The sequence below is a fragment of the Hypanus sabinus genome, chromosome 10 (assembly GCF_030144855.1).
Source record: "Hypanus sabinus isolate sHypSab1 chromosome 10, sHypSab1.hap1, whole genome shotgun sequence".
NCBI classification, from domain to species: Eukaryota; Metazoa; Chordata; class Chondrichthyes; order Myliobatiformes; family Dasyatidae; genus Hypanus; species Hypanus sabinus.
Window position 1 is genome coordinate 39,086,262 of NC_082715.1, and position 21,139 is coordinate 39,107,400.

At 41.7% G+C, this 21,139-nt stretch overlaps 1 protein-coding gene across 1 annotated transcript in view; it reads right to left on the reverse strand.

Annotated features, from left to right (window-relative positions):
- Window positions 1-21,139, reverse strand: part of rab10 (RAB10, member RAS oncogene family) — a 63,734-nt gene that overhangs the window by 34,408 nt on the left and 8,187 nt on the right. The window contains exon 2 of the mRNA XM_059981711.1: window positions 912-972. Within this exon, the coding sequence (XP_059837694.1) occupies window positions 912-972 (61 nt within the window). The remainder of the gene's footprint in view (window positions 1-911; window positions 973-21,139) is intronic.

The window sequence follows — 21,139 nt, forward strand, 5'->3', positions numbered from 1 at the left end:
GTTCGATGCACCAACCACAAATGTGATAAATAATTTTCAAACAAAATATGGAAAATGTAGGAGCTGTAAAAAGAGGGGTACTCTGGTAAGAATAGATACCAAAATAATAGCCAAAACCACTTTGGCAGAATACCCAATCAGAATTCAATCTCCAAAGCAATAAACCGGAGAAAAAATTCCAGACGTTTGCTGCTTGAGAATCCTGAACTACTGCTTTGTAAATAGCATAATTTACCAATAATGCAAGTAAGGTTCTGGCTATGCTGTGCATTTAAAAAATATTACAATGCCCTTCAGTGTTCTGCCATTACAAAGGAAACAATACATCTTATTTCTTCCATCAACAAATAAAGTGCCTTATATTAGCAAACTGTTAATTAATATATTAATGTTAATGTTAGCAATACAAAATCATACATTCTCAGTCAGCATATGAACAGAGCATAGGTAGGCCAGTAAGCAATACTGCAAAGCAACTTGCAGGAATTCATGAATTTATATTCACACAACATTGAAAAAGATAGTACTTATTATGCAGACTTGTTCATTTCTAACACCAAATCAAAATTGCGTGCAACATCTTTTTGAAATTATACAAAGTGGCAGGCATTTCTGGAGTTAGAATTTTGATTAACTGAGAAAAACAGGAGGTTCAGAGTTCAGGATCTATTTGAGATACACATCTAATAATCTACAAACTAAAGCTTTGCAATCACAAGTGAAATTTTTGAGGAAGGATATTTCAGAATTCTGAAGATTCTCTACCATCTTTATTTGCCATAATTTCTCTCACACATACACCTCAATTTCAAGAATTTAATGAAACTAACCAATACTGCGACTTCAAGAAAAATCTATAAATGCTTTCATGGAGCATTAAATCTTTCTATCAATAAAAAGGTTCACCTTACCATATCTGCAATTTGATCTTCTTTCCATGTAGTTCCACTGTTTTGATTTTAAAATCAATTCCTGAAATTGAGAGAAATATTTTAAAACACAAGAATTATTTAGTCCAGGATTCAGATCAAACCAATGTTTCCATCGCTTCCCCCCTCCCAAAAACAAACAGGCAAATCAAGACTTGCCCTGGGTATAGCCACCCAAAATATATTACTTCAAAACAAGCCTAATTTAGTTCTCTAGCAATCTAATCTTACACTTACGTCATTTGAAATATTGGAATCAGAATTTAAGGGAAATATCTTCAACTGAAAATACAAATAAAATAAACTTTGGAACAGAATTCAGGTTAATTTGTGGTTAAAATCAAAGTCCTCAAAGTTACAATTTTTAAAAAAAGGAATTCAAACTTCATGCTATAGTTTTGAAATAGGTCATACCATAATGAAAAAAACATGTAACATTACTAAATGAGAGAAAGAGCAGGAAATATAGTTGTCATTTTTAGTATTTGAATATTCATCTCGTCTTCAACTAAATGGTAGAACACTGTTGTTACAATTGTTCGAGATGTTCATGGGTAATTAATTACACATTATGAATTCAGGGTCAACCAAGACAAAATATTTAGGGGAAAAAAAAAATCAGAATACAGGGAATAAACCAGATGATCGGTTAATTGCCAAATATGAACATGTCGTGCAATGTGATTCAAGGTTTCAATAACACGAAACAGGATTCAGCACCCAAGTCAGATTTCATTTAACTTTTGAATCACATTATGAAATAAAACTTGGTCCACTCAAATTAGACTAACTTTTTTTCAGAATTCTGTTAAACTAATGCGAACCTCTACTTGATGAAGACTGTTTTGCTTACTACAGATTCAGATCCTGAAATAGAGAAACACAACTTATTCTGCACCAGTCAGCATAAAATAAATCCACACCTTGCTCAATATGAATCCCAGCTGCGTGAGCAAAATGCACTTGCAAATGTTCAATTCCTTGTATTCAAAATGGCAGAACATATTCATGACATTACATGCAAATTTATAAATCACACTTTAATCAATTACAGGCAGTCCCCAGGTTATGTACAAGTTCCGTTCCTGAGTCTGTCTTTAAGTCAGATTTGTACACAAGTCGGAACAAGTAAATCCGGTATTATTTAGTGTCAGTTAGTCAAACATTTGTCTTAGTATATAGTATATATTTTACCTTTCTATACATATAAAACACTTAAGAAACATAAGTATTCCAATAATTAAACCACTGCGTTGCTTAGTAATAATTGTAGCTTTCATCAGGGCAGGAACTTTCACATGCTCCATTATTCTAATTTTATCCATTATCCTTTAAAATTGTTCCGATTGTCGACTGACTGTAGCCTAACGCTCTTCCAATGACCGATGGAGTTTCACCTTTTTCCAAATGCTTTATTATTTCCACTTTATTTTCACATCAATGGAACAGAAACACTGCGGGCAGCGGGTCCCAAGCTATGCCAGCTCCCGAGGTCCGCTGGGTCCTAACAACCACAGCACTGAATTTCCCGGGTCCTAAACTGCGCCACACTGAGACAGGTTAAATGCGACAAGTGGGAGCTGTGCTGGGTTTGGTATTTGATCCTCCACAATATTCCACGTGGGAATTTACTGGAAGTGGTAGTGTTTATTACAAGGTTGAGTTGCGAGCTTGACATCAACCTGGTACGGGAGCGGTCTGTCACTAAATTGAACTCGGGAACCTCCGTACTCTAGCCCGGTGCTGATCTGACTGTGCCACCAGCCAAATAGAATGGGGGGGGGGGGCAGGGTGAATTTTACTAAGAAAAATATAAGCCAAATACATACAAAGTTAAACACTCAGCACAGTGTCAACAGCAACGACAAAATGGCAGACAGCGTTCTCCTTCCTCGGTTTGTAAGTACGAGTTGTCCGTAAGTCAGACGTTCGTAACTCGGGGACTACCTGTATAAATCAATTTTTGTTTACATTGGACAGGCACAATTCATTTTCAGATTTGGTTAACACTGGTTTTAGACAAGATTTATTCCTCAGTTACATACACCACCAACAGCGGCAACGCTTTGAGCAGAATACATAGAAAACCTACAGCACAATACAGGCCGTTCAGTCCTCAAAGTTGTGCCAAACATGTCCTTGCCTTAGAAATTACTAGGCTTACCCATAGCCCTCTATTTTTCAAAGCTCCATGTACCTATCCAAGAGTCTCTTAAAAGACCCTATTGTATCCCCCTCCACCACCACTGCCGGCAGCCCATTCCACTCACTCACCACTGAGTAAAACACTTACTCCTGACATCTCCTCTGTCCCTACTCTCCAGCACCTCAAACCTGTGTCCTCTTGTGGCAACCATTTCAGACCTGGGAAAAAGCCTCTTGACTATCCACATGATCAATGCTTCTCATCATCTTATACATCTCTATCAGGTCACCTCTCATCCTCTGTCGCTCCAAGGAGAAAAGGCCAAGTTCATTCAACCTATTCTCATAAGGCATGCTCCCCAATCCAGGCAACATCCTTGTAAATCTCCTCTGCACCCTTTCTATGGCTTCCACATCCTTCCTGTAGTGAGGCAAACAGAACTGAGCACAGTACTTGGCTGTTGCTTGCAATTGTTAAAATTGTTAAAATGCTTGCTGTACGAGAACCCCAGAAGCAGCTTTGCAAGAACTAGTTAAAAAAGTTCTCTAAGGTCATGAGTATAGTCTTAAAAAATATGCAGGTCATCCCTAAACGAGAGCCCAAGAAGCAATTTTAATGACACCACCATTTCTCCTTCCCATTTGTTTCTGCATGCTTATTATTTTTCAAATAGCTTGTTGGTCTTCCCCTCAGCCCAGAAGGCAGTTTAATAGCATGCCTCTCTCTCTCTCCCCCCCACCCAATTTCCTTGACAACAGAAAATGTTAGTCTAGATCTCTCTCAGCTTTACCTTGAAAAAAAGGGATGCGGGTGACAAAGCCAATGGCCAAATATCAATTAAGTTGTGAGTGCCAGTAGAGCTGACGATAGTAGCTCAAAAAGTGGGAAAGGCCAGTGAATAATGATTAGGTACATTTGAAGAGGTAAAGGACAAATGAAAACTAGCAAGACCAGTCAGTGCAAGAGGAAACAATTCTACTTCAATGTATACAGAAACATAGAAAATTGGTGCAGGACTAGGCCATTCAGCCCTTTGAGCCTGCACCGCCATTCAGTATGATCATGGCTGATCATCCAACTCAGAACCCTGTACTTGCTTTCTCTCCATACCCCCTGATCCCTTTAGCCACAAGGGCCATATCTAACTTCCTCTTAAATATAGCCAATGAACTGGCCTCAACTGTTTGCTGTGGCAGAGAATTCCACAGATTTACCACTCTGTGTGAAGAAGTTTTTCCTCACCTCGGTCCTAAAAGGCTTCCCCTTAATTCTTAAACTGTGACCCCTCGTACTGGACTTCCCTAACATTGGAAACAACCTTCCTGCATCTAGCCTGTCCAATCCCTTTAGAATTTTATATGTCACCATATATGTCACCGTGGCGACTCACTTTCTATGCAGGCGAACCAGCTCACAAAATAGCGCGCTCGTCAGCAGAGAAGCCAGCCCCAAAATGGCACTGGGCCTTCTTCTTCACCAGCAAGGGGAGAAATCCCGTGCATGGGAAGAGACTTTTGTAATGCACCTCCGACGTCATTTCCGCCCAGAGAGGGAGGGAACTGAACTGCGTAAAAGCCAGTGCTGCGAAGTTTGAATAAACCAGACTCGAGTGCAACTTACAGACTGCGTGCCGTTATTTCTAGCTCTGTGTGTAGCACATCGCTAAGTCACCATACATAATCCTGAGATCCATTTTCTTGAACGGTTAAATTCTAAAAATGGTTAAATTCAGTATCAAATCCCGAAGATTGCCAAATCCCAGGAACAACCTGGAGAATTCAGTGCATCAAGCAGCATCTGTGGGTAGGTGCTGAACTTTCTAGCTGCACTTTTCAACTTTGAAAGTTGATCTGCACAAACCTACAGTCAAAATCTGAATCATAACTTGTTTAGCTCCCTGGCACATTTGACTCACCTGGTGATTTACTCCAACAATTGTTCGCTTGATTCCAGCACCTAGAGGAATGTCTCCACTATCATGAGCCAAGTTGGAATGCAATTAGTTAAGTAATGCAGGAGCCCTGAGAACCGGGTGAAGAATTAAAGTGAAAATCAGTTGAAATCTCAGAAACAGCCTTTGTATAGTTCAAGTGTAAGAAGTGTTTATGGACATTTTCAACCTCTCACTTTGGCAGTGTAAGATGCCCACTGGATTCAAACAGCCATCAATCATATCAATGTCCAAGTGCCTCAAGAGTTGGCCATGGAGCACATTAACTCCTGCCAAACAAATGATCTGCATCCACTCCAATTTGCCTACCATCACAACAGGTCAATAGCATCTGCTATTTCAATGGCACTTCATTCAGCTCTAGATGACACATAGACAATGAAAATCTATATACCAGGACACTCTTCACTGACTACAGCTCAGCATCCAACACCATCATCTCCTTGAAATTCATCACCCAGCTCCAAGACCTGGGCACCAGTATCTTCCTGTATAACTGCATTCAGGATTTCCTCACTGATCAGTTAGTTGATTAATAATCTTATTGTATTAATATAATATTTTCACACACTACCTGCTTCATACTTACGAATGTGAAGCTGAGAATAGCTCTAATACCATATTTAAGCTTGCTGACAACACCATTGTTGTTTGTTGAATCAAAGCTGGCATATTGGGACACTGAATCAACTTTACTAAACCAGATTGATCCTCAATAGATTCTGCAGATACTGTAAACTGAGTAATACACTTAAATACTAGAGGAACTCAGCAGGTCAGGCAGCATCTCAGAGGAAAATAAACTGTCAACTTGGCTGGACTCAGAAAACTGCAGCATGGAAACAGACCCTTTAGCCCATCTAGTCCATGTCAAAACCATTTAAACTGCCAACTCCCATCGACCTGCACCAGGATTATAGCCCTCTATACCCCTATATTCCACATACCTATCCAAACTCAGGTTAAACATCGAAATCTAGCTTCCATGCACTACTTGGGATAGCAGCTCCCACGATAATCTGAAGTTTCCTCTCATGTTCCCCTGAAGCTTCCCACCTTTCACCCTTAACCCATGACCTCTGGTTGTAATCCCATTCAATCTCAGCAGGAAAAACCTGCTTGCATTTAACCTACCAATACCCTTCAATTTTGACTATCTCTATCAAATCTCACCTCAATCTTCTACAATGCAAGGAATACAATATTTCCTTATAACTCAGGCCCTCCAGACCTGGCAACATCTATTTAAATTTTCTCTTTTTCAACTTGTTTACATCTTTCTGGTATGTAGGTGACCAAAACTGCACACAATATTCCAAATTAGGCCTCACCAATATCTTTACAACTTCCACACACCATCCCATCTTGTGGACTCAATAAATTGACTGATGGCCTATATATCAAAACCTTCCATTACAAGCCTATCTACCTGCAACAACACTTTCAATGAATTATGGACCCGTATTTCCCAATCCCTGTTCAATCACACTCCTCAGTGTCCTCCCATTCACTGTGCAAGCCCACCCCAAATGATCTCTACTGAAGTGCAATACCTCTTGTTCATCTGCATTAAATTTAATCTGCCATTTCTCAGCCCATTTTTCCAGCTGATCCAGATCCCTCTGTAATCTATGATAGACTTCCTTGCTGTCCACTACACCCCAATCTTGGAGTTATCTGCAAATTTAACCATATCATCCAGACTGTAGATGTCAAAAAAATGGACCCGACAACAATCTCGGCGGTACTTCACAGTCACAGGCCTCAGTCAGGGAGGCAACCATCTACCACCACTCTGACTTCTCCCCCAAACTGAATGCCTGATCTAACTTACGACCTAATCTTGAATAGTGGGCAACTGAACCTTTCTGACCAACCTCCCATGCAGGACCTTGCCAAATGTCTGTCCTTAAAGACAACATCCACAGCCTTGTCTTTATCCACTTTCTAGGTAACTTCCTTGGCAAAATAAACGGTTGGTTAGACAGGATCTATCATACACAAAACCGTGCTGTCTCTTCTTAATCAGCCCATATCAATCCAAAAAAATTGTATCTGGTCCCTGCGAATACCTTCCAATAACTTTCCCAATACTGATGTCAGACTCAGCAACCCTTCTTAAACAGCAGAACAAAACTGGCCATCCTACAACCCTCTGGTCCCTCTGTCATCAAGAATGATTTCAATATCTCTGCTAGGGCCCCGACTATTTCTGCACTTGCCTCCTATTTGTGGAATGTTTTGGAAACTCTCCTGAATCTTAAATGCGAAAGATATTTCACGGTTCCTTGCTACCTTCCAGATTAATTTCTCTCCCACACCCCAACTGCTTAGCCCTGCCCTTTCCTTGATTGAGTCTGCCTGTCTAGGTACCATATCCGATGTGGACGTTGGTGACCATGGTTTTCCATACAGATCTATCCCTTGTTCTTTGGATGACTTCCATTTCCTCGGTGTAGCCACCTGGCTAGGCTTTTGATATACATAAGCCAAGGTCTTCCTCTCTCTTTGCTCCCCTCGATCATTCCAAAGAGTATTTCTGGTTCATCTTTCCTCATGATGTGTCCTAGGAATTTGAGTTGTCTTTTTCTTATTGTTGGTATGAACGATCTAACTGATTGGGATTTTCTGAGAACTTCATTTGATGTGTGTGTAGTCCATGATATTTTTAACATTCTCCTGTAGAACTATAACTCAGCTGCTTCTAGTCTCTTTTCCATTGCTGGGGAAATGGTCCAGCATTCACTTCCATAAGTCAGGATAAAATAAATAAATGTAGCACTGCAGTATTCTGCTTTTAGTGCACATGCTCATCTTTCTGTCTGTTAATATGGTCTTCATTTTCTGGAAAGCTTCTTTCTCCATTGCTATTCTGTATTTGATACCTGTCATCACTTGTTATTTGGCTGCCAAGATATCTGAATTCCTTGATTGATCTTACTTATAACCTTTGTCACCCTTAATATCTGGGAATCTGTAGGCTGCCAAGCTGTGCTTTCCTAGGTAACACTCATCAGCATATAACTCTCAGCTTTCGAGACAAGAGATTACACATAGTGGATCTTGCAGCTACATGCATGCTGGATGACCTCCTGTAACAGGATGCTGGAGAAACACTGTCCAAATGAAGGATCTCAACCCAAAACAATGGCTGTATTTTCCTCTATAATGCTGATTAGTCTGCTGACTTTCTCCAGTATCCATCTTACTTGTTTGTTGCACCACATGTTCTAAACTAGTTGAGCAATTTACTGTGAGCAACCACATCTATTCCATTAGCAAATTTCCTCAAAGGTGATTTGTCCTGGCCCACTTGAACTGAAAATCCACAGATCCAATACCCCCAAAGCACCTTACTGGTCTCTCTCCTGCACCAACTTACCCCTTGCAGTCCTTTGGCCCATTTTCTGTCTGTGCACAAAGGTAAGGTTGGTATTTCTGCTTTTTAGTCTCTTTCTTGACTCCCTTCAATCTGTTTACACCATCCTCTTCCTTCTCCAATTACCCCATCTGAAGTAATTAAACACCATCTTTGGTTGTTCATCTCCCCTTATTTATCAGCCACTGCTGACATCCTTGGCTCTTGTGCCAAGGATTTAACATACTAATGTGGAATCAGACATTAAGTTGCAAGTGACCAACAACCCACCCTTCCCTCAGCTTTCTCCACAACAATCAACTGCTTCTGGCATGTCTCAGGGAAACCCTGATCACTGCCATTTAAATGTTTAAGAGCAGGATGTATACAGGTAACTTTCAATGGTTCAATATACAGGTTGACAACATCCTAGAATATGCTCTTCACCCAGGATGTCCTTCATTTTCGGACAATGACATATGGTAATATACAACATTCAAAGTGCATTTATTATCAACGAATATATAAATAATGCAACCTTGAGATTTCTTTGCTTAATAGGCAGTCAGAAAGGAACCCAAAATAATCCAATTAACAAAAGACCAACCCCCAGTGCCCACAGAGAAAGATAAAAAAAATCATGCAAGATAAGCCAGCAATGACAGCATTCCAAACCATTTTGAGCCCTTAAAACCAAATCCTCAGAGCAAGTCAGAGTAGGCCCAAAGCCTCAGTATTCAGTTCATCATATTAACAGGGCAAGTCACTAAAGTTTACAAGCAAAGCACAACAACTGCAGGCAGTCTTACAGCCTTAGCATCATGGAGAAAGGAGCCCCCAGCCTATCTGGGCCAGTATTTAAATTATCCACTAGTTAAGCTACTCCCATGGCTAACACCCACCGGCACAAGGATCATCACTGGGTTCCACCTGGCACAGGATGTCAATTCTACATTTAAGTATCCTGTCACACCATTATTTGATAAAATACCATTTAACACAGATAGGAGCTAAACAGTAGATTGCGAAGAAACATTTTGCTATATGTTTCTTTAATAATTAGATCTATAGCAGTTACTTTGAAACCTCTACATTCCTACTAAAAATTAACTTGCATGAGAACTGCCTAACAATCATTGAGATGCATAAATATCTTAATTTTAATTGATCAGTTCCTGTTCTTGTGCCATTTTAAAAATCAGTCTTGTTGATTACAATTCCGTCGCATTGCACACAATTTACTGCTCAGTTCAACACAGTAAAAAAAGAAATTTAGAGGAACAGAATCCTTCTTGTTAATTTGATAAAAAACAGATAATTCCATATAATGTTATTACTGGTAATCTAAATCTTTGATCTCATTTGTAGCATTGACACAATTTGATTTCAAATAAATAACACCTTCCAATGCCTCTTGTCCTTGGTTATTTCTTGGCCATGATTAGAACAAAACTGAATTTAATTATTAATAATCTGCATGATTTCTTACCATTGAACAGCAGTATGATTTACTTTTTTAAAAACAGTCCCTCAATGTCCATCTGAGGCTAGGTTTCAATACATGGTTACTTTGGCATTTAAATTTTTTTTTGGTCACTTTGCAGGTAGGCACAAAATCCCAAAAAGAAAAACTATTCATCCACAATTGACATGAAAAACAAAGATGATAACATTAAGTTAAAGGAAGACTGAAAATAACATTAAGTTAAAGGAAGACTGAAAATAACATTAAGTTAAAGGAAGACTGAAAAGTTGCCAGATTTCTGAGCAAAATGAAGGTGGGTACACAGAGCTCAAAGGAGGATCAAATTTTTTAAAAATGTGCTGAAGTCTCAGATAAGAAAATTAGTTGAGACCAAATGTCACAGATGTAGCAAACAAACTGACTACGCTGTTGGTGCAGTACCATTTGTGGCTGATGAAAGTGATGCAAGATTAGCAGTTTGTTGCAAAGATCACATCTAAAAGTAGTCTTAGCTCTGCTCGAGCATTCCTTCCTTTGGGCTCTGTCTGCCCTTTGTCACTTTCAGCAACTTTTTACGCCCAACTTAAGTTCTTGTTTCAGAGTGTTTCTCCACCTGGTGTGGTTGCCTGCAAGTTCTTCCCAGGGATTCAGCGTTGATGTCCAGCACCCTCATGTCACGAATGCAGACATCCTTGCAGCGCAGATGCAGGTGGCCAGTAGCCCTCTTGCCTGTCACCAGCTCATCAAAGATAAGTCTTTCAGGGTACGGCTATCCTACATGAAGGGGATGCAGCCCAGCCAGCACAGCCTACGTTGCCTGAGTACAGGCTGGTATGAGATGCCCAAGATTGATGAAGGTTTCTTAAGTGGAAGATGGTGATCCTTCTTGTTTGTTTGGCCATGCAGCGCAGAATAGGCCTTCTGATCCTTTGTGTCTTGCAACTCCTGACAAACCTGATTAGCCCAAAACTAATCTCAGGACAACTTAAAATGTCCAGTTAACTTACCCTGTACTTGTTTGGACTGTGGGAAGAAAGCAAAGTGCCAGAGAAAACCCATGCATTCCACAGGGAGGGCATACAGACTCCTTACAGAACGGCAATGGAATTGAACTCCAGGATGCCACAAGTTGTAATAATATTACACTAACCATTACACATCTATATCTCTGTGTATGTGCCCAGGTCTCAATGGTACTGTGCTGTGATACAAGCACTATACACTACCATCTTTGTTTTGACTGAGAATTTGGTGTTCTAAACTCGTTTGGACAAGAGTTATAGTTTTCTGATGTACTTGCTAATTTCTGCATCCAAAGAAAGGTTGGCACTGATGATGGATCCCATGTACGTGAACTGATGAACATCCAATTTAGAGATAAATGGTAATGACTGGCGCCTCCATGTCTTATCCCAAGATGTTTGTCTGTTTGAGGCTGATAGCCAGACCAAATTCCTTGCAGGCCTGGGAAAAGTAACGCATCAAGCTCTGGAGTTGCTGCAGAGTGTGGGTTGTGACCGCTATATCATTAGTGAACAGCATTTCTCTGATCATAGCCTCAAGCATTTTGGTTTTGGCTGTTAGGCAGGCAAGGTTAAAAAGCCTGCTATCTGATCTCGTGCAGAGATATCCCTCTGTTGCAATGTTCATCAAAGATGGTTCCCAGGAAAGCAGAGGCTAGAACACAGCCCTGCTTCAAGCCACTGCTTATGTCAAAGGGCTCCAAAGAGCACAGACCCTTCATATTAACATGGATGGATCCAATCATGCCCTGCCAGTCTTTGTGGGCAGCCTACCTTGGAGTGGATCTATCTAAAAGAACCCATCGCTACAGAGTCAAATGTCCTGGTGAGATCAGTAAATAAAATGTAGAGGGGTTTCTTTTGTTTTCTGCTCTTCTCCTGGAGTTGGTAGAGAGAAAATTATCTTCATAGTTGACCTTCCATCATGAAAGCTACTGACACCAGGCAGTTGCATTCAGCCAGCTTCTGTAGGCTGATCAAGACTCGGGCAAAGACTTTGCCCACAAAACTCAGGGGAGATGCCCCTATAGTTGTTACAGTCACTTCTCACATTTGGTTTTTGTAGAAGGTAATCTTTGCATCCCTCATACCCTGTGGTACAGCTCCTTTCTGTCAGCACAGAGAAAACTTCATTACAGTAGGGTAGTCATGCAGTGCTTGATCAGGTTGGGGGGGGGGGGGGTGGTGAAGGGAATCCCATCGTTGCCTAGTACCTTCCCTGGGGGCCAAGCTGCCAATGACCTGGCTGAATTCTAGGGTTGACTTTGCATCCAGTTCTTCTTTTGTCAGCAGGCACTCAATAACATTCAGGGCTGAGCTAGGACACATTGTTCACTCTGCAGTTGAGGTCAGAATAATGTTCTGTCCATTTCTCCATCTTTTTGCCTGTGTGATTACTTCTCCAGTGATAGATTTGAGGGGAACCATCTTGCTCTGACATGGGCCACGGACTTCCTTGATGCTCTCGTACATACTCAATACTGTTTGTCAGTGCTCCAGTCTGGATGGCTTCACTGATCTACAATGCCTAGCAGTCTGTTGAACTTTACTTCTAGCAGCCCTGAGGACCCACAGGTTCCTCTCAATAGGTGAATGTTTATACCTGGCTAGGCTAGCACGTTTGATTTCAAAGATTGGGGGTTGTCATCTTGTTGGATTTGGCATCGAAGCAGTCATTTGTTTGAGGTCTTCTTCCCAAAGATAGCTGAGAATGGTATTCTGCAGAAGTTCCATTTCTGTGATAGTTTCCAGTACCTGAGCACTCAGTTCTTTCTTGAATGACTTAGAATACTACTAGAAGTCTGGGTGAGACATTTTACTGACATGAATGTAAGGATTCCCTTCTTGCTTTGTGCAATGGAATTTCTTTTACTGCAGTCTGGTCGAAAAACACACCAAAGATCCATGTAGTTGTCTGTGCTATGAAAGGAGCGTGTGAAAAGCACACTGCCATGGAAGAAGCACTAATCAAGACTAAGTACAGTTGATGCCAGTGGTTGGAGCACGAGTCAGTGGGAACATACAAGAGAAACCACACTTTTGGTGGTATTGAGGTGAAAAGAAACAAGTCCCTCAAATCCACTACTGCCTGGTTTCACTGTCTTCAACAATGTGTTCCTGACTGCAAAGCCTACTCCATGCCTGAGCCCTTCCCTTGCCAGTAAAAGGTATAGTCTTTATCCTTTAGTGTGCCCGAGTGACCGAGATGCATCTCCTGGAGGACAGCTACGTCCATATGAAGTCTCGAGCTCCTCGTATATTACAACAGTTTTCCTGACATTACTGATGTCTTGGAGATTATCAGAGACGCTAGTCATCATTGTCTGAACATTCCAGAACCCCAGAAAAATTAAGTCTCAAAGATATTTTATGTAAAAACTAGCAAGGTCCATTGTTGACCCCCAGCAGACCAAAGCAGGATCATTTGCAACAATTAAATAACAGAAAAATTAGACCTGTCTTCAAGGAAGACAAGTTCTGAGGATGAGGAAGAAACAAATGTTACTTAGTAGGCTTGAAGGCTGATAAACCCCCCAAGGGCACAATAATCAGTTTTGAAAAAGGAACCATATGCTACTCTGATCATCTTCCAAATTGAAAAGATTCTCAATGTTCCTGTAAATGGAAGGGGTTAAATATAACACTATTTAAAACACAAAGCCAGAAAACACAGGATTATTGCCTGTTGGCCCAATGTTAATTAACAGCACAACAAATATTAGTATCAATGAAGGATATTATTGAGCAGAGTCAGCATTAATTTATCCAAGGAAAACATGGATCCAGTATATGAGTGGAAAAAAGGGTAACTCATATACATGGTACAAAGGATTTTGCCAAATTTTGGTCAATAGAGATTTAATATTCAACTATACAAACTAATCATTGTGGAAAAACAAAGTGGAAACGAACAGTTCTTCATCAGTTTGGCAGATTAGATGCGTCAGTAGGACAGGCCAATCTGAGATGACACCACAATTCCAGTTAAGAGCGGCACATCCTCAAATTGTCAACTACATAATTGCCAGGCACCACACACAAAATGCTCGAGGAACACAGCAGGCCAGGAACCATCTATGGAAAAGAGTATAGTCGATGTTTCAGGCCAAGACCCTTCACCAGGATGTGAAAAAAAAATGAGTCAGAGTTTGAAAGTGAGGAGAGGGTAGAAAGAACCACAAGGTGATAGGTGAAACTGCAGATTGGGGTTACATAAAGAATTGTGAAGTTGATTGGTGAAAGAGATATAGGGATGGAGAAGGGTAATCTGATACGAGAGGCCAAAAGGCCATGGAAGAAAACAAAGGGGGAGGAGCACCAGAGGGAGGTGATAAGGTGAGAGGGGGAAAATGGTAAATATGGGGCATTACTAGAAGTTCAAGAAATTAAACCAGGTAGACCTGTTGGTTCACCCAAGATCCACAAACCTGCCTGCCAAGGTAGACTGATTGTTTCTTCTTGCTCCTGCCCCACTGAACTTATATCTGCATACTCCAACTCAGTTTAATCTCCTGGTCCAGTCTCTTCCTACCTACATTCATGACAATTCACATGATCTTGATCTTTTCAAGTTTCAGGTTCTCTGGCACCCATCATCTTATTTTCCCTTTGGATGTTCAGTCCCTATACACCTCCATTCCCCACCAGGAAGGCCTCAAAGCTCTCCATTTCTTTCTGGACACCAGACTCAGTTTCCCTCCACCACCACTCCCCTCCCTCATAATAATTTCTCCTTCGGCTCTTCTCACTCCCTTCAAACAACCTGCGTGGTCCCAGTTATGCCTGCCGACTTGTTAGCTACGTGGAACAATCTATGCGCTAAGACTACACTGGATCCTATGCTACATCAACGACTGCACTGGAGTCAATTTTGCCTCTAACTTTCATTCAGCCCTCAAATTTACCTGGTCCATTTCTTACACCTTTCTCCATCTCTGTCTCTATCTCTAGAGACAGCTTACCTACCAATGATTATAAACCCACTGATTCTCACAGCTAACCGGACTACACAACTTCCCACCGTTACCTGTTAAAAAAAACCCCACCTTCTCTCAATTCCTCCATCTGCTCTCAGGATGAGGTGTTTTCCTTCTTCAAAAGGGGCTATCTTTGCTCCACCATTAATGCTGCTCTCAAACAGACCTCTTCCATTTCACACACATCTGCCTTCACCCCACCTCCCACCAGGGATAGGGTTTCTCTTGTCCTCACCAAGCATGCTTCTAGCCTGTGTCCAGCATGTGAAATTCAGCAAGTGGATTTGTGAAAGGAAAATCATGTCTGATTAATCTTATAGAATTTTTTGAAGATGTAACTAATAGAGTGGATAGGGGAGAGCCAGTGGATGTGGTATACTTATCAAAAGGCTTTTGACAAGGTCCCACACAGGAGATTAGTGTGCAAACTTAAAGCACACGGTATTGCGGGTATGGTATTGATGTGGATAGAGAATTGATTGGCAGACAGGAAGCAAAGATTGGGAGTAAACAGGACCTTTTCAGAATGGCAGGTAGTGACTAGTGGGGTACCGCAAGGCTCAGTGCTGGGACCCCAGTTGTTTACAATATATATTAATGATTTAGACGAGGGAATTAAATGCAGCATCTCCAAGTTTGCGGATGACACGAAGCTGGGCGGCGGTGTTAGTTGTGAGGAGGATGCTAAGAGGATGCAGGGTGACTTGGATAGGTTAGGTGAGTGGGCAAATTCATGGCAGATGCAATTTAATGTGGATAAATGTGAGGTTATCCACTTTGGTTGCAATAACAGGGGAACAGATTATCTGAATAGTGGCCGATTAGGAAAAGGGGAGATGCAATGAGACCTGGGTGTCACTGTACACCAGTCATTGAAGGTGGGCATGCAGGTACAGCAGGCGGTGAAAAAGGCAAATGGTATGTTGGCATTCACAGCAAAAGGATTTGAGTACAGGAGCAGGGAGGTTCTACTGCAGTTGTACAAGGTCTTGGTGAGACCGCACCTAGAATATTGTGTGCAGTTTTGGTCCCCTAATCTGAGGAAAGACATTCTTGCCATAGAGGGAGTACAGAGAAGGTTCACCAGATTGATTCCTGGGATGGCAGGACTTTCATATGAAGAAAGACTGGATCGACTATGCTTATACTCAGTGGAAATTAGAAGATTGAGGGGGGATCTTATTGAAACGCATAAAATTCTAAAGGGATTGGACAGGCTAGATGCAGGAAGATTGTGTCCGATGTTGGGGAAGTCCAGAACGAGGGGTCACAGTTTAAGAATAAAGGGGAAGCCTTTTAGGACCGAGATGAGGAGAAACTTCTTCACACAGAGTGGTAAATCTGTGGAATTCTCTGCCACAGCAAACAGTTGAAGCCAGTTCATTGGCTATATTTAAGAGGAAGTTAGATATGGCCCTTGTGGCTAAAGGGATCAGGGGGTATGGAGAGAAAGCAGGTACAGGGTTCTGAGCTGGATGATCAACCATGATCATACTGAATGGCGGTGCAGGCTCAAAGGGCTGAATGGCCTACTCCTGAACCTATTTTCTATGTTTCTATGAAATTCTCCATAACTTCAACCACATCCAAAGGGATCCTATTACCAAGCACATCTTACGCTCTCCCCCACTTTTTGCTTTCCTCAGGGATCATCCCTATGTGACTCCCTTGTCTGTTTGTCCCTCCCGACTGATCTCCCTCCTGGCATTTATCCTTGCAAGTGAAACAAGTGCCACATCGGCCCCTGCACCTCCTCCCTCACTACCATTCAAGGCCCCAAACTGGACTTCCAGGTGAGGCGACACTCCACCTGTGAGTCTTTTGGGGTCATCTGCTGCTCAGTGTAGCATCCTGTGTATCGGTGAGACCTATCACAGATTGGGAGACTGCTTCGCTGAGCACCTCCACCCCAACTGCCAGAAAAAGTGGGATCTCCCAGTGGCCGCTCATTTTAATTCCACTTCCCATTCCGACATGTCAGTACATGGCCTCCTCTGCTGTTGCAATGAGGCCACACTCAGGTAGCCTCCAACCTGATGGCATGATCATCAATTTCTCGAACTTTTGGTAAACCACTATCCCTCCCCCACCTCCACCATTCCCATTTCCCTCTCTCACCTTATGTCCTCCTTCTGGTATTCCTCCACCTTTTGCCTTCCATGGCCTTTTATTCTTTATCAAATTCCATCTTCACCTTTCCTGCCTATCCCCTCCCCCACCCCTTGATCTTACCTCTGATTGGTTTTTAACCTGACACCTACCAGCTTTCTCCTTCCCACCCTCCCCCCACCTTCTTTATAGGGCCCCTGCCCCTCCCTCTTCAGTCCTGAAGAAGGGTCTCGGCCCGAAACGTTGACTGCTCGTTTCCACGGATGCTGCCAGACCTGCTGAGTTCCTCCAGCTTGTTGTCCGTGTTGCTTTAACCACAGCATCTGCAGTGTACTTTGTGTGTTCTCCATCAGATTCCCCCTTCTTGAGCCCTGTATCGATTTCATCAACTTCCCCTTCACCCGCTCCCAGTTTCATCTATCACCTTGTGGTTCTTTCTCCCCTCCTCCCACTTTTTTGCCCTGACACATCTTCCCCGCCACCCCCGCCCTGAAGGGTCTCTACCCAAAACATCAACAATACTTCTTCCCATGGATGATGCCCGGCCTGCTGAGTTCCTCCAGCATTTTGTATATGCTGTTTGGATTTCCAGCATCTGCAGATTTTCTCGTTTGTGAATAGCATTTCCAAAAAGGGCAAGATAAACACCAACTGAAAGAGCTTAACATTCCTTACCCCTTCCTGTCTACAGAGCAATTCTATTCAGGGAAATGGAGATGCATGCTGATGCCATTATGAGAAAGATCACTGGACTGTTCCACCTTCATTCTACCGAACATATTCACAATACTCAATGGGCAAGAGTTAGAGCAGATTAAATAGCTAAAATGTCAGAGGCATCTTACATCACAGACTACAATTTTATTTTGTTACCGGTTACCTGCAGAACTAGTCAGGAAAATTATGGTCAAATTACATACAGAAATACACACACTTGAAGTATAAATCACAGACAGCTCAAAGTCGATAAAATTCTGCAATACTGCCAAGGCCAGTCATGAATGAGTCTTCAGAGACTGTGTGTGTCAAATTTATGAAACAGAATGGGCAGTTCAAAACACACCCAAGGAACTGTAGATCATTAATAGGAAGGTGGTTTATGGCGGCTGCACTGGACTTCAAAGCAGATGGTCCCGGGTTCGAAACCGGATGGATCCCTGGACAGCAGTGGTATCTGTGCAGAAGGCAGGCGTGGCACTCTACTTCTGTATATTGGTAGGAAAACCTACACTAACCATAGCGTTGCCATGAGTCAATGACGACTCAACTGCACTCAGCAACAACATTCCAATTAACATTTTGGCCCACTATTTTCCCTTCACTGTCATTAAGTTCAGCGATTGATCCTGGTCCAAAAGGGAGATGAGGTTGCAGGCAACTTAACTCAACTACAGCACAGGATTTTGTGCAAGCAAACACAACACTCAAAATTAGCGAAGAAATCTGGGGGAAATCCAAAATAAATAAATCACGGTAGGGAGTATTCTGGAGTTATGTGAATATTGCAGATATTAATTCAATCGATATTCAGGTTTCAGTACTAATCGTAAGTTTGAGGAACTTAGCAATTCGCCTTTAGTCTTTTTTTTTGTAAATTGTAAGCAGCGAATTGAAATCAAAAGCACAACCTGCTCCACAGACTAAGAATACATATGCAAAGCCAAACGAATGGGTTTGCACTCGTGGCAATCCAAACTTATATGCACCATTGCAACTTGAATGCCAGCTGGCAGACTAGACAGATGTTGTCACTTAACATATCAAGCAGGTAATCAATAATTTGTGTACTTACCATATTTGTGTACTCAGGCAGCCCTGACATTAATTTTGGGTGGCTGGTTCTGTCATCAGAAATGTTTTAGAGTATGTGCTAATTAGTTTTTAAGAGTTTAGACCTTCAGTGCATAAAGGCCTAGGAACAAACCTATGCTCAGCAAAAGTAGAGCACAGCAATGAATGTAAAGGGCCAAACTGATTTCTGTTACTTCAGTCAAAAGTGATATTCAACTGCCCCATCTGTTCCAACCGGAAGCTGCACATCTGATTCCATCAGCATAATAACATTAAACAACTGAGTGTACCTGTCAAGTATTGAAGATGTGCTCCAGAACCAAACTACCTCTGGCCAAACAAACATGATCATTGATAGTTGAAATACCCCAAAGCTTAGGCAGCCTCTATGGTAAGATTCTGCTGCATCACCCATCACAAAAGTAGTCAACAAATCGCAAATACGTTGAAGCCAAGACATACAGTTTGCACAATTCTTCAAAGGCCATTTAGATTACAAATCCAAAACCTTTCCACCACCTTCAAGAAAAACTGGGAAACGAAGAAATATTCTGCTCGAATTGTCCAGAGAGAGAGTTTTAAAAACATCAATAGTCTTAGAAACCAATAGAACTGAAACAGGCCCTTTGGCCGATGTAGTCTGTGTTGAAGCATTTAAACTGCTTAGTCGCATTGACCTGCACCCGGATCAGACCTCCATATCGCTCCTCATTCAAGTACTTATCCAAACTTCTTAAATGTTGAGATTGAAATTGCATCCACCAATTGCAATGGCAGCTTGTTCAATATTCTCACCAATCTGAGAATATATTCACCCTCAATCAATCCATTACCACCAGCAGCACTCTCACCCAACATCAGTAGAAAAACGGCTTGCATTTACCCCATCTATACCCCTCATAGGTTTGTCAATCTCACCTCAATCTTTTGTATTCTAGGGAATAAAGTCCAAGCCTATTCAATATTTCCTTATAACTCAAGTTCTCTATTCCTGGCAAAAATCTTGCGACTTTTCAGTACTCTGAATCTTATTTTCATCTTTCCTTTAGGTAGGTGTCCAAAACTGTTCTACACAAATTTGGCCTCACCAACATCTCACACAACTTCAACATTAACATCCCATGTACTTAATAGATTGATTTAATATGCCAAAAGCTACCTTTACAACCATACTCACCTGTAACAAGACTTTCAATGAAATATAGACCTGTATTCCCAGATCCCTTCGCTCTACTACACTTTTCACTGCCCTACTACTCACTGTTTAAAACCCACCCTAGTTGGTCCTCCCAAAGTGCAACATCTTGTCTGCATAAAATTCCATCTGCCATTTTTCAGCCCATTTTCTAGTTGATCCAAATCCCTCTGCAAACCATGACAGCCTTCCACACTCTCCACTACACCCTCAATCTTGATGTACAACACAAATTTGCTGATCCAGTTAACCACATTACCGAGATCATTGATATAGATCACAAACAACAACAGAGCCAGCACTGATTCCTTTGGCACACCACTAGTCAAAGGCCTCCAGTCAGACAGGCAACCATCTACTACCACTCTCTGGCTTCTCCCACAAAGCCAATGTCTAATTCAGTTTACTACCTTACCTTGAATGGCAAGTGACTGAACCTTCTTAACCAACCTCCCATGTGGGACCTTGTCAAAAGCCATGTAGACAACTGCATTGCCTTCAATTTTCCTAACCACTTCTTCTAAAAATGCTATATGGCAAGTTAAACGTGACCTACCATGTATCAAGCCATACTGACTATCCCTGATCAGTCCTTGTCTATCCAAATACTCATATCTGGTCCCTTAGAATACCTTCCAATAGCTTTCCCACTACTGATGTCAGGCTCACTGGCCTACAATTTTGTGGCTTATTCTTAAGAGCATTTCTCAAACAGCAGAACAACATTAGCTATCCTCCAGTACCTCACCTACAACCAAGTATCACTATTGGCTACAATATCATAATTCCATGTGCTGACCCATGCCCTGAGCTCATTTGCCTTTCTTAGAATACTTCTTGCATTGAAATACAAGCAATTCAAAACATTAGTCCAATGATGCTCAACATTTTGTTTTCTGACTTTGAAGTCTCAGAAACATCTGTCTGCACAAACATTCCACTATCTGTTCCGGCACTCTGGCTCCCATCCTCAGGCAACTCACAATCCACCCCCCACCCCCGTGCTATACTAGCAAACCTTCCCACTAGGACATTTACATCCTCCAGTATAGGCACAAAGGTATTTCTTTTGTACAGGTCTCACTTTCCCTGGAAGAGAGCCCAATGATCCAAATATCTGAAGCTCACCCTTTTACACCAACTTCTTAGCAACCTGTTAAATTACATGATCTTCCTATTTTTGGCTTTACTAGCAA